This window comes from Neoarius graeffei, chromosome 20, assembly GCF_027579695.1.
Source record: "Neoarius graeffei isolate fNeoGra1 chromosome 20, fNeoGra1.pri, whole genome shotgun sequence".
In the NCBI taxonomy this organism is placed as follows: Eukaryota; Metazoa; Chordata; class Actinopteri; order Siluriformes; family Ariidae; genus Neoarius; species Neoarius graeffei.
In genome coordinates, this window is record NC_083588.1 from 42,807,594 (window position 1) to 42,820,706 (window position 13,113).

A 13,113-nucleotide genomic window follows, 5' to 3' on the forward strand; every position below is an offset into this window, starting at 1 on the left:
AAAATCGGAACTGAGCATTAAGCCTTGCAGTGTGAACGTAGCGTCTCTCTCTCACACACAGAGACTGGAAGCCAAACTTGTCAAAATGCATATTGATAAGCCACAGTGCTTCTGGGAGCATGTCCTTTTGACAGATGAAACAAAGCTTATTGGCAAGTCACATCAGCTCTGTGCCCACAAACGAAAAAAAATGAAGCTTTCAAAGAAAAGAACACCATACCTACTGTGAAACATGGACGAGGCTCGGCTATGACTTGGGGCTGCTTTGCTGTATCTGGCACGAGGTGCCTTGAATCTGTGCAGGGCACAATGAAATCTCAAGACTATCAAGGGATTCAGGAGTGAAACATACTACTCGGGTGTCAGAAAGCTCCGTTTCAGTCGCAGGTCATCATGCATGGGTCCTCCAACAGGATAAAAAGACCCAAAACGCACAGCTAAAAAGCACCCAAGAATGGTGAAGAACAAAAACACTGGACGCTTTTGAAGTGGCCTTCTATGAGCCCTGATCTGAATCCTGTTGAACAGCTCTGGAAAGAGCTGAAAGATGTGGTGTGGAGCAGGTTGCTCAGGAAGAGTGGGCCAAACTACCTGTTGGCAGATCTGTCTCATCGAGTACTACGGGTTGTGCAAAAAAATGTTAAAAGGGCATATTCTGGACCAATTTCTTTTCTTTTTTTTTAAATATGAAAGTATGTCCCTTTACACACTCATCCAGAAGGGTAATTTTGCACAAGGCCATCTGTCTACAGCAGAAAAAATAAAATAAAACGCGTCTGGAAAAATCCCAAGGGAGTCTGGAGCCAGATTCGTGACGTTACCTGCGGAAGCGCCAGCAGGCTGTGCGAGCTTTGCACGGTTTCAGTGCACAGCCTGTGTAGACCAAGCGCTCCCATTTCTCTCTCATTGTCCGGTCTTTTGGGAAACGATGAGTACTAATCCCATCATGATTGGTGTTGCTACACCCTCCTACGATACATCTGTTAACCATTTTAATAATTCCGTGATAACATTGAAGAAATTTGCAGAAAACCACCAGGTCGTTTTCTCATAAACAAACCAGCGCTGACGTAGGATTCAGAGGGAGGAGTCCTGCACGTGACATCGCGAAAATCAACGTTTGCCAGGAAATCCAAATGCCAAGTTTTTTCAGAGGCGGACCAATTCGCCTCAAACGGCTTGATTTCAACTGAATTTTTCTGGTATTGCGCAAGGTAAAAAAAATTGCAGAGGATGCAGAATGTGACAGGTATTTGACCAAAGTTTAATATAAAATAGGAAAATTACATTGATCTTGCTCCTGAATTTATCCGTGATATGCCCTTTAAGGGTACCATCATTTTTGTTTATGCCATTTTCATTTGTTTTATGTAAAATATTCAGCTGAATCAAAAAACAAAAGCAAAGTTTGACGTGTTAAACATGGAATAAACAATGATTGATGCCATTAACTTTTGTAGTTTCAAGTTATTTCAGAGACAATTGTGGGTTCTTTTTTTTTCGTGGAAGGGTACCAACAAATTTGTCCACGTCCACATAAAAAAATGGATACATTTGCACTACAGGACAAAATATAAAAGCACCCAGCACAACAAGTTGACAGACATTTAAAAATTATAAACTACTGCAGCAGCGGAGTGCAACTTTTTTCAAGATCTTTATTATTGTTTAATATGGCAAGCACATTAAATGTCCATTCACTTTAAAAAAAAAAAAAAAAAAAAAAAAGAAGTTTATTTTTCCAGTTAGTGCTGCTTTACAACATTTGTCCTGTAGTATATTTGCTTTAGCATCTCACAAGGCAAATCAAGTACCCAGTACAGTAATACATTGATTCCAAAATCCTGTGTGGGTGGGTGAGAAACTTACCAAACCCTTCAGGAGGAAAGTGTTCCGCATGACTGGCGAGCTGTCCTTTCACCTGCAAAGAAGAGGGGAGACGGAGTTAAGGAGAAAATAACAAGCATCTGTCACTGCACTTGTTATTGGCTGGGCCTGGAGTTAACAGTGGGGTGTTTGGTGTTACAAATGGAGCAGAGAGGCGTCAGGGCGGTCTCTTGGCCATGCAGCAAGAGATTAAACCAGAAAACAAATGATTACAGGGCAATCTAATATCAAGAGCAACTTTCCACCCTTAAAACACTCATGGAGAGACGACTGATTCTTCAGTACAGCATTGTGGCAGTCACAAAAGCACATCAGAATAGACTAGGATAACAGTGACATGAATAGTTGAAGGGATTTTGTACAATGAAGAAATGGGAACAATGACAAAAGCACTGCTGGGAGAGCGGTGCCTCGTTTAGCAGTTTACACGCCAAACAATTCCTTTCTTCACAGTGCATGTAATTGCACAGAGGATCTTCCAGCTTGCATTTGTAGTGCTGGCAACAACTTCCCCAAATCAGAATCCATTGATGTAATCCATGAGGAGGGCATTCCTTTTTACAACAGATCAACGCCATTTGGTTGCAGGCAGAGTGTCACGCCAAGGCATCAATGGGCAATTCAGTGATTGTGCCCATCTGTATGCAAACCGTGGTCAGCTCAATCACTGATAAAGGCATTCAATCATTGGTTATAGATTGCAGTGCGCATAACTATAATACATGCCCTTTTTTTTTGTACAGTGAGACACTAACGCTACGTTCACACTGCAAGGCTTAATGCTCAATTCCGATTTTTTTGTGAAATCGTTCACATTAACAAATATATGCGACTTGTATGTGATCCTCAGTATGAACAAAAAGCGACCTAAAAGTGTTCCGCATGAGCATTGCAGGATACGACGACGTCACACGCAGTGAGCATGGCCAGTGTTTACGGAAGTAAAACCGCCCGGTTGCGGTATGACCCATCCAATCTAGCTTGAATAGCTGCATCCCCCCAAATGGAAATCAGCTCCCTAACCTCTGCGTCCTTCCATTGAGAAGATTCAGAACCTTCACAGCCCGAAGCGTCCCTCGCATTGATGTCATGCGCAGGGGCGCAGATACATTTTTTGAACTGGGGGGGACAAAAAACTGGGGGGGACAAAGCTGCCAGCAAACCAACCCCAACCCCGATATGCCTGTCAAACTTGTTGTGGGTTACCATAACAACCAAGCTTGAGCTCGCAACCTGTGCAGTCTGCGCAGCTCAACCAACCGAATATCAGTCTTTGTTTTGTTTTATGTGAGTTGTTGCAACTATGTATACACTGCCGTGCACCTCAATAAACCAAATGGTAATTAGTCTTTTGATTTTTCCGTGAGGTTTGCCTTATGCAAAGAAAGACAGCATAGACGTTTTTTCCTCCCTATAAGTGGGGGGGACCGAACGAGGTGAATTTAAATCTGGGTGGGACGAATCCCACCCGTCCCCCCTCTATCTGCGCCCGTGATTATGCGCCATGTTGTTGTAACTTTTTTTGAGAGACCCGCCGCCTACTTCAGCGCAGAATAGTGACGTTTGTGGCTTGTTGATGACGTGTAAGTCGGATGAATGCGACCTGGCGGTTCAGACTGAAGTCGCATATGAAAAGAGCGGATAGGAATCGGAATTAGGACCACATATCCAAACGGCCTGGGTCGGATTTGAAAAAATCGGATCTGTGTCGTTCATATTGTCAATAAAAGATCGGATACAGGTCACATATGGGCGAAAAGATCGGATTTGAGTCACTTCAGCCTGCAGTGTGAACGTAGCCTAAGACTACGTTCAGACTGCACCCTGAAACGACCCATATCTGATTTTTTTGCCCATATGCGACCTGTATCCGATTTGTTATTGACAATCTGAACGACACAGATCCGATTTTTTCACATGCGACCCAGGCCGCTTGGATATGTGGTCCTAATTCCGATGCATATCCGATATTTTCACATGCGACTGCAGTCTGACCGGACAGGTCGCATTCATGCGACCTACATGTCATCAACAAGAGACAAACGTCACTATTCTGCGTTGGCTAATCCCGCCTCTTTGGTGGAAAACAACAACATTTGTACAGTTTTCAGAATTTAAATAGACTTTTATAGAATTGATCAAGCTAATGGTGGATTTGGTAGGGACCTGGATGTTTATCCGTTAGCCTAATTAAATAAAACAGTTTCTATAACTGATTTATAACTTAAACCATCCCGTACCACATCGCCAGGTCTCGCCTCATCTCCATAGCAAACTGCACTGGTGTTTCTGCACCTTGAGCCAGCGCTGAGAGAAGTTGCAGAATTCAGCTGGCTATAAACAATCTAAATAAATATTTATAAAAATGTAGAAAAAGTTTATTAATATGACGAAATAAATACGTGCAAATTATTAAGCCTGAATTAAGAGTTTGGTAATACAGCGGCCGCATCCCAAACGACTGCCTACTGAAGCTCGAGTGCACTATATAGAGTTTAAAACTCCATTACTTCCTAGTAACATGTAGTGCACTTATATAGAAATTAGAGAGACATTTAGGAGTCAACCCTCGTTACCAGGCTACACGTTTTCATTTCAGTTCAGAAACAAAAACACACACGAGACCTCACACTTTAACACTAACCAGATAAACAAACAAAAACAAACAAAAAACAAAAATCATTAAACTTGAGTGCGCTTTTTTTTTGTTTACGTATTAGGTAGATGTGCTTATTACGTGTCAATTTGCGCATGCGGGACACTTTTGGGTCGTTTTCCGTTCATATTGGAGATCGTATACAAGTCTCATATAATTAGTAATGTGAACGGCCTAACAAAAAAATCGGATTTCACAACAAATCGGATATGGGTCGTTTCAGGTTGCAGTCTGAACGTAGTGCGAGTGTTCAAAATAATTTTTTTTCATAAAGTCATGGTAAAGGTTTGAGCTTCTAATAGAGAAAGTACCGGTAAAATGACTTACTGGGGCTATGGATTGCAACTCGTATGGACATAATATCTTTAATAATGTTGAAAACATGGCCGCATTTGAGTAACAGGGACACATTTACCCCAAACACCAAAGCATAGAACGAACACAACCCAACCCAGAGTAGGGAGACGGCACACTTTCCAAACAGAGAGATGGATTAATAATCTCAAGGCCTCAATATTAATTTTCAATCCTTTGCCTATTTGTTCTAGTTCTCTTAAGCTCCTTTCACCACTTCATTTATTTAAAGCTACCGTGCACGGATTTTTGTTGGGTTAATTTAAAATAAAATAAAACAAAAAAACACCACCCACCGCACCACAAGTCAGAGGGAAGAGAGAAAAGGGGGAAAAAATAATAAATATTCACCATGTCAGGATTTTTCAGACCCAAGTTCATATGAATGTGTCATACGCCAGCTCACATACATCAATCATCATTACGTGAAAGTGTTACTGCACAGTGACAAATGAGAACCAGTTGCCACTCAGGAGACAAAGCAAGCAGGAGTGAGTGTTGATATGAAACGAGCAGAGAAAAATGGATTGAGAAGTTCAGATTTTTTTTTTAGCTTGCTGAACATATTGGGTACTTTTTATTCTCTAATTTAGTGGGAATCCAGTAAATAATAGATAATCATTCTATTTATCCTTGCTGTGGAGTCTGTATCATCGCCTGGTTGTGAAGTTGTTGATGTAGGGAACTCATGGTAGCCAGTTCGTGATTAATGGGAGGTGTTTGTGTGTTTTCCTATATTTTGTATTTCAACTCTGCTATGTGTGAATGCATACTGACCCGTCACTCACAGCCACGATGCAGTACGTCCTACGTACATGTTCTTATGCAAGGAGTTCAGTAACTTTAACATATTCTTGCCAAACATATGGATTAAATTTAATCAAAAGATGTGTTATTTTATTGAATTATTCAGGTATTCTTACAACATGAAAACCCTCATTCAGCAAGCGACTAAAGGACAAATTTAATGATGGTTATTGTTCTGCATGAGAACAAGAGGTGTGATTCAGAGGGTAACTGTAGGCAGCACTGGACTATTGAAAGGCCACTTGGAAAACCGTTGCCCATGAGAGCTCTGACTGCGTTGATGCATTGAAGCCCGTTTCAGATGGCTTATTAATACAGTAGACATCCATTACCGACTCCCTCCCCTTTGCTTATTCATGCTTTTTTATTTAGAAAAGTTACTCTGGCTTTCAAGAACAGTTTCCATAGCAACAGAATGCATTAATCACAGAAGCAAATAACCTCAAATACATAGGTGGCCTTTTCTGGTCAGGTTTGAAGGGACTTTTTCAATGCACTTCAAGGTCTGCGCTATTAGATGGCTCGCAGAAGGAATAACTCCGTAGCTCCAGCAAACACAAACAATGGGAGGAGACAGCAGTGCTGCATTCAAGTCTCATCACAAAACAGCATTAATCTCGGATATTAGTCGTCTTTGAAGCAAATCATTTATCGCATTGCATGAAAAAAAAAACAAGTCTTCCCGCAAAACTTCCATGAAGGTCATGCTTAACAGTATACCAATAATACGGCCAAATGGGCATACAGTGGGGCAAAAAAGTATTTAGTCAGCCACCAATTGTGCAAGTTCTCCCACTTAAAAAGATGAGAGAGGCCTGTAATTTTCATTACAGGTACACTTCAGCTATGAGAGACAGAATGGGGGGAAAGAATCCAGGAAATCACATTGTAGGATTTTTAATGAATTAATTGGTAAATTCCTCGGTAAAATAAGTATTTGGTCACCTACAAACAAGCAAGATTTCTGGCTCTCACAGACCTGTAACAACTTCTTTAAGAGGCTCCTCTGTCCTCCACTCGTTACCTGTATTAATGGCACCTGTTTGAACTCGTTATCAGTATAAAAGACACCTGTCCACAACCTCAAACAGTCACACTCCAAACTCCACTATGGCCAAGACCAAAGAGCTGTCAAAGGACACCAGAAACAAAATTGTAGACCTGCACCAGGCTGGGAAGACTGAATCTGCAATAGGTAAGCAGCTTGGTGTGAAGAAATCAACTGTGGGAGCAATTATTAGAAAATGGAAGACATACAAGACCACTGATAATCTCCCTCGATCTGGGGCTCCACGCAAGATCTCACCCCGTGGGGTCAAAATGATCACAAGAACGGTGAGCAAAAATCCCAGAAGCACATGGGGGGGACCTAGTGAATGACCTGCAGAGAGCTGGGACCAAAGTAACAAAGGCTACCATCAGTAACACACTACGCCGCCAGGGACTCAAATCCTGCAGTGCCAGACGTGTCCCCCTGCTTAAGCCAGTACATGTCCAGGCCCGTCTGAAGTTTGCTAGAGAGCATTTGGATGATCCAGAAGAGGATTGGGAGAATGTCATATGGTCAGATGAAACCTAAATAGAACTTTTTGGTAAAAACTCAACTTGTCGTGTTTGGAGGAGAAAGAATGCTGAGTTGCATCCAAAGAACACCATACCTACTGTGAAGCATGGGGGTGGAAACATCATGCTTTGGGGCTGTTTTTCTGCAAAGGGACCAGGACGACTGATCCGTGTAAAGGAAAGAATGAATGGGGCCATGTATCGTGAGATTTTGAGTGAAAACCTCCTTCCATCAGCAAGGGCATTGAAGATGAAACGTGGCTGGGTCTTTCAGCATGACAATGATCCCAAACACACCGCCCGGGCAACGAAGGAGTGGCTTCGTAAGAAGCATTTCAAGGTCCTGGAGTGGCCTAGCCAGTCTCCAGATCTCAACCCCACAGAAAATCTTTGGAGGGAGTTGAAAGTCCGTGTTGCCCAGTGACAGCCCCAAAACATCACTGCTCTAGAGGAGATCTGCATGGAGGAATGGGCCAAAATACCAGCAACAGTGTGTGAAAACCTTGTGAAGACTTACAGAAAACGTTTGACCTCTGTCACTGCCAACAAAGGGTATATAACAAAGTATTGAGATGAACTTTTGTTATTGACCAAATACTTATTTTCCACCATAATTTGCAAATAAATTCTTTAAAAATCAGACAATGTGATTTTCTGGATTTCTTTTTCTCATTTTGTCTCTCATAGTTGAGGTATACCTATGATGAAAATTACAGGCCTCTCTCATCTTTTTAAGTGGGAGAACTTGCACAATTGGTGACTGACTAAATAGTTTTTGCCCCACTGTATGATGTCTCCTTTAATCTAAAGACAAAATGGGTTGATCTGAAAAAAGAAGGAAACATCAGCAATACGATAAAAGGAATTGGGGAGGAGGAGGACAAAAACTAAATAACAACAATAAAGACAAAAGGAAAGCAAATGATCAAACTTGGAGAGTAAGTACGAGAAGAGAAGAGGAGTCAGCCTTCTAAACAGGCAAAGAGGAAGAGCAGTAAGGCAGACAGAGACAGATTGAGATATGAAGAAGTCCTCTCAATCATGTTTCTCTACCTCTCCCTATGGGAGTCGGATTGACTGACATATTACTCATCGGAGGGTTTGCTCCGGCTTGGCTCATGCTGAGACGCATTCTCTTCACCTGACAGCCAAGCACTTTTATTAAATGTCTCACAGGCAGAATGTGAGTGCTCTACTCTCATTCACATATGTCTGAACACACACCGTGCTGTACCCACTGCCAGCAAAACCCAGAACCTACTCACACAGGATCTGACATGCTGCAAACTTGGCTTAGGTCTAAACATGCAACCGATTTCCAATAAATACCTCGAGTAATTTCACCCTTGCAGTGATGTACAGGTCATGATTTTTCCGTTTTAAAAATACAGCATTTAGATTAACGGTTTTGATATTCAGACTCAGGGTGTCTACAGGTTTGTCCAAGTTAAATTTAAGACTTTTTCGTACCATGTTCCAAAAAAAAAATTAAGACCAAATCTAAAAGTCACGCAAAAATGTACTCTTTTGGAAAAAAAAAAAAAAAACTATATAATTTAATGTAACTTCTTGTTCTTGTAAACATTCACCAGAAAACACTATTCTAGTAAAAGTACTTCATTTCTTTTCCTTGACAGGCGTTCACACACTCCGAACACAATATAAGGATCGGATAAACTTATAACTATGTGACAATCAGAATGCAGTCACAGCGTTTGAATCCAATGTAACACTGTGAAAATGTGAATGAAGTCACACACACAGAATCCAATGCAACAGTTTTTTTAAATTATTATTTTCTCTGCTTGGGGAGTCACATTGTAAGCAGAATTGTTCAATTCCATCTTTGGTCAAACAACAATGCAGAAAACAACAGTTAAACAATGTGAATGCACAGACACCTGAAACCTCGGCTCACTCACTTGAAAGGTACGCTCACTTGCACTTCTTAAAACACTTGGAACGATACCCACTAGGGCTGTAACGATATGCGTATCGAAATTGTGATACGCAGAGCCACGATCCGTATCGCGATACAAGAAGGCAGAATCGCGGTACACCCTTTCAAACTTCTCCTCAGCCCAAAAACAGAGGCGCTTCCAAACTTCAATTTATGAATACTTTTTATTTAAATTACATTTTAAACTTACTTAAATTACTTTTTTTATATCTATTAGTAAGTCGTTTTTTCGCCAACCTGCGACAATCTTCTGCGAGTCACGCAACGTCCACACGCCACTGGCAGAGCATTCATTTCTTTTAAGCGGTCGCCATTCTGGTTGCGACGCGGGGAGCGAATCTGTAAACAAGCAGCTCATTGGCTGGCTAGGTGTGCCACAAGCCAATCACAATCACTTGACCGGAAAGGCATGCAGTGTTGCCAGATTGGGCAGGTTTAGGTGCTTTTTGGCGGGTTTTGAACATATTTTGGGGTGGAAAACGTTAGCAATATCTGGCAACACTGAAGGCATGTCTGCTTGGGCGGAAGCCTTCTGCGGCAGTTACATTTTGACACGCGAGCAATGTTTCACCATAAAAATTCCGTAATTTCCATCTGTTTTCCGCGATCACAGAAAATCATTGGCCCTATGAGAGTGAGACAGTGAGAGAGCCACCCCCCAAAAAAAAATCTTAACGGATTTACACGATTTGGAAAAATGACTTTTTCAGAACCGAAAAAAACAGAGCTTCCGGCTCAACAGTATTATTTTGAGAAATAAAACAATCTTTGGATATACATTTGTTCATTTTTGCATACATATTACTCATTCTCTGCAGTGGTCTGAATTATTTGTTATTAAATAGTTAATGTAAGTAAGTAAATGTTAATAAGTCAAATTTACTACTTTAAAAAAACATTTAAAAAAAAATCGTGGGCGTATCGAATCGTGGGTTAAAAATCGCAATACGAATCGAATCGTGAGTTGGGTGTATCGTTACAGCCCTAATACCCACACACAAACAATACTATTCTCTCACATGCATGCAATAGAATATATTCTCTCTCTCTCCCTTTCACACACAGACACACACTATTCTCTTACATCTCGCAGATCTATCCTCTTCTCCACGACCGTTAGTGGTGGCAGCGCTGAAGTCGGATATTTGAGGCTGATGCTCGCGGCCTTGAGCAAAAGCAACGTGCTTGGCGCTCTTCATATGAGAGTCCACCGCTCTTATCCCCATTGTGCCCAACTTAAAAGTCTTACAGCATGCTACACAGTACGCCTCGTTGGCATCTTTGGGTACAGCTTTCAGCCACCACGAGTATTTTGCATCTTGCAGCCAGTTATCATTAAATTTACCCATTGTGGCTCGGACTACCCTCCATCAACAGATCAGGCACTGAGTGGTTGTCAAGCACGCGCGTGTCTAGCAACCGGTGGATTCGGAGCCTGCGCGGTATAATTGTGAGCATCAAAAACGATTAAACATCCAAAGTGTACCACATTTTAACGATATGACTGAGTAAAATCTCCATAAATTTAAGACTGAAAATTTAAGACCACGGGGTTTGAAATTTAAGACAAAGATATTTTAATGGCCTTATTTTAGGAAAATTAAATTTAAGACTTTTTAAGGACCCGCGGCCACCCTGCATATGTACCCCACCTCTCGCTCATAGTCAGCTGGGATAGGCTCCAGTTTGCCTGCGACCCTGTAGGACAGGATAAGCGGCTACGGATAATGGCTGGATGGAGGGATTTGATATTCTAACCAACTTGTAATTTTTTTTTTTTTTTGGTGATACACCGCCACTATAGTTTGTCTTGTTATAAAAAAAAAAAAACACATTAAAACTCACTAGAACACACTGAGTAACCCTAAACAGAGCATGAGCAAAAGTGGGCAAAACTAGAGATAAATCTCCATAACTGGGGATTCACCACCAGTAATGTGTGTCCATATGGGGAGACCACATCCTCTATAGATGCCCACTGGGACCCATATGCTCCAACCAAGACCTGATGGACGCAAACAACACCTATGCATACAGCAGCGGTGTGACGAGATATGATGATGACACAAAGACCTCAATATCCATACCCAGTTCTGGACCTAATAAAGCAATACCTAATTAAATTACTCAAATCCATACAAATCATGCTCACAATAGCAATGTATCTACCAATTTGACAGTATGTAAGATGTGCATTAGGGAAAGAGTAGGCAGCTATCAGAAAGAGATTGAGTTAAGCCTAGGTCACAACCGGACGTACGATTTTTTGGCCGTGCGATTTTTGGCGTTTCCCAAATCGCTGCGTTTTTTTTTGTTCGTGGAGAAAGACGCACGTTGGCCGCAAGTTTGTCTTGCAACCTGAAAAAAACGTAAGCGCCCGTAGAGTTTGTTTGACATGACAAAGAACCTCTGCGGCCGGTCTGCGGCTCGAAAATCAGCACGTCACACGCGCGCCCTTCGTGCGTTTTTTGCACGTAGACCGGCTGTAGGAGCACGTACGGCCGGTTGTGACCGAGACATTAACAATGTGACCACACCCAATGAGAGTATAATCAAATCATACATGCAGCTCATGAGCCAGTCAGTAACACTCACTGTGATGCTACAGGCTCGATGTGTGGATGCATTTTAAATACACATCAAGTGATTTTTTTTTTTTTATTTGATATTTTACATTTTATACTTAAAGGAAAAGGCAACTTTTGTACAAAATCACCACAAATAGATAGATAAATATATAAAGTAATCGATCATGGAATTTATAGAGAAAGAACAGACCGCGTAACAGTATCTTTTAACTTTTAATAATATGGGCTTGCGCTGAGCTCAGCGAAGATGCGTTCCGCCATATTGATCTACTGCGTGACGTCATGCGGCCCACCACTGAAAAGAACTCTTCAGTGCTTCATGGTAATAAGGTAAAAAACCAGTACAATCGCTTCTTCAAAGTTTCACCAAATGGTTTTATTTATGCAACTTAAAGCTCATAATACTGTATAACTTTGGTTGAGTAAAAACACGGAGCAAAAACATGGCTGAATCCTGAATGACTCCTATTGAGGTATTTCACCCACGTGACCAAGTCATGTGATGCTGCCATTTTGGACGGCTTGAATCAGTTTGAATGCGAGGAAGGCGACAAACGAAAAACATAAAAGAAAAAGGAGCGAGATGCAGAAAACACCTTCACTATCCAGCGACGTAGGGCATTTACAGGGCGAGCAGAGGGAGAGGCATTTGCAAAAATTGAGGTTAGCAGGCTTAGAGAACGACGTTTACCTGCTTCCACCAGGATTGTTCACTGACATACGGAAGTACACGAAGCCCTCGTCTTTACCTGACTTCGGCCCACATGATCTGTATACCTATGTCGTTAAAAACCCATCGCCATACACAGGTATTGATCTGAAAGCGTATAAGAGTTTGGATGCCTACAAATATTTTGTGTCAGGCTGGGTAACATTCCTACATCAGCGGGTCGTCCCTGGAGCCGGTGGTCGCCATCTTATTACAGCTAAGGTTTGTTCACATTTTCATTTACTTTCGGTCCTCAGGATAAACAAAATGTTATTAAATGTCATTGAAATAACTTCTTAGTCTGTTGAGACATGGCCCGTTATAAATTTGCTGTTACCAGGCAATGACCAAGAACTGTATTATTAGGGTCGGTGTAGTTGTAGCAGTGCACTAGCAGCTAGCTGTTAGCACTAGCTAATGTCAACAACAGTAGCTAGTATGTTACTGTAGCAATGTTTACGTTCAGTCATTTGGATGACTGTTAAAACCTTTCAGTCTCAAGTTTTTCCTTTACTGGATTTACTAGTTTACTGAGCTAGCGCGCTCGGGCAAGCTGGGAGCCGGCGCTAGCTCCCCGGCGGCCGGCGCG

General features: G+C 41.7%; 1 protein-coding gene across 1 annotated transcript in view; it reads right to left on the reverse strand.

Annotated features, from left to right (window-relative positions):
- The window catches only part of helz (helicase with zinc finger), a 161,857-nt gene that overhangs the window by 25,659 nt on the left and 123,085 nt on the right, over nt 1-13,113 (reverse strand). The window contains exon 23 of the mRNA XM_060901748.1: nt 1,870-1,921. Coding sequence (XP_060757731.1) covers nt 1,870-1,921 — 52 coding nt within the window. The remainder of the gene's footprint in view (nt 1-1,869; nt 1,922-13,113) is intronic.